We start from the raw sequence: 694 nt of genomic DNA, 5'->3' as shown, positions 1-694 counted from the left end.
TGGCCACCGTCAATATGGCTGATATCAGTATGGCCAACAGCAACACAGGGACCAGTGTTAACATGGCCGCCGTCAACATGGGTGACATCAACATGGCCGCCAACGTTAATAGAGGAACCAGTGTCAACATGGCTGCCATCAACATGGCTGACCTCAATATGGCTGCCAAACCCAATAGGGTGGGTGATGTCAACATAGCCGCGCATGTCAAGATGGCTGATGCCAAAATGGCCGCCAGCGCCACCCTGGCTGCCCACGTCAACATGGCTGCTGAGCTCCCGCAGGCCCCTGACGCCAAGGCCAAGATGCTGGCCGGGACAGACTGCGCCATGGAGTCACCGAGGGCGGGCCCAGCCCTTGCCCAGGCCCCGGGGGAGGTGAAGGCGGAGCCGACAGTAGCCCCGCCCCCCAAGCGGGAGGGTGCCATCTCGGACGACACCAAGGCGGCGCTCAAGGCCGTGCTGCTCAAGTCAGCACAGAGGCACCGCGGGCGAGGTGGGTGGGGCCTGGGTGCGGGGAGGCCTGGGGGTGGGGCCAGGAGCTGCTCCTGACCCGCTCTCTCCCACGTGCTGTCCCCTCACAGAGGCGGTGGTGCAGGGGGCGGGGCCAGAGGCGGAGCCACGCCGGGCGGTGACGGCGCAGGAGCGGCAGCGTGAGCGGGAGGAAAAGCGGCGGCGGCGGCAGGAGCGGGCAC

General features: G+C 66.6%; 1 protein-coding gene across 1 annotated transcript in view; it reads left to right on the top strand.

Moving 5' to 3' along the window:
* Positions 1-694, top strand: part of MAPK7 (mitogen-activated protein kinase 7) — a 3,743-nt gene that overhangs the window by 1,551 nt on the left and 1,498 nt on the right. Inside the window, 2 exon segments of the mRNA XM_025195147.1 lie at positions 1-495; positions 584-690. The exon segment at positions 1-495 is cut by the window's left edge and continues 4 nt beyond it. Coding sequence (XP_025050932.1) covers positions 1-495; positions 584-690 — 602 coding nt within the window.

Source organism: Alligator sinensis, unplaced genomic scaffold (assembly GCF_000455745.1).
Source record: "Alligator sinensis unplaced genomic scaffold, ASM45574v1 scaffold1704_1, whole genome shotgun sequence".
Lineage (NCBI taxonomy): Eukaryota > Metazoa > Chordata > Crocodylia > Alligatoridae > Alligator > Alligator sinensis.
Note: the sequence above shows the minus strand (reverse complement) of the source record. Positions and strands in the feature narration are given on the sequence as shown.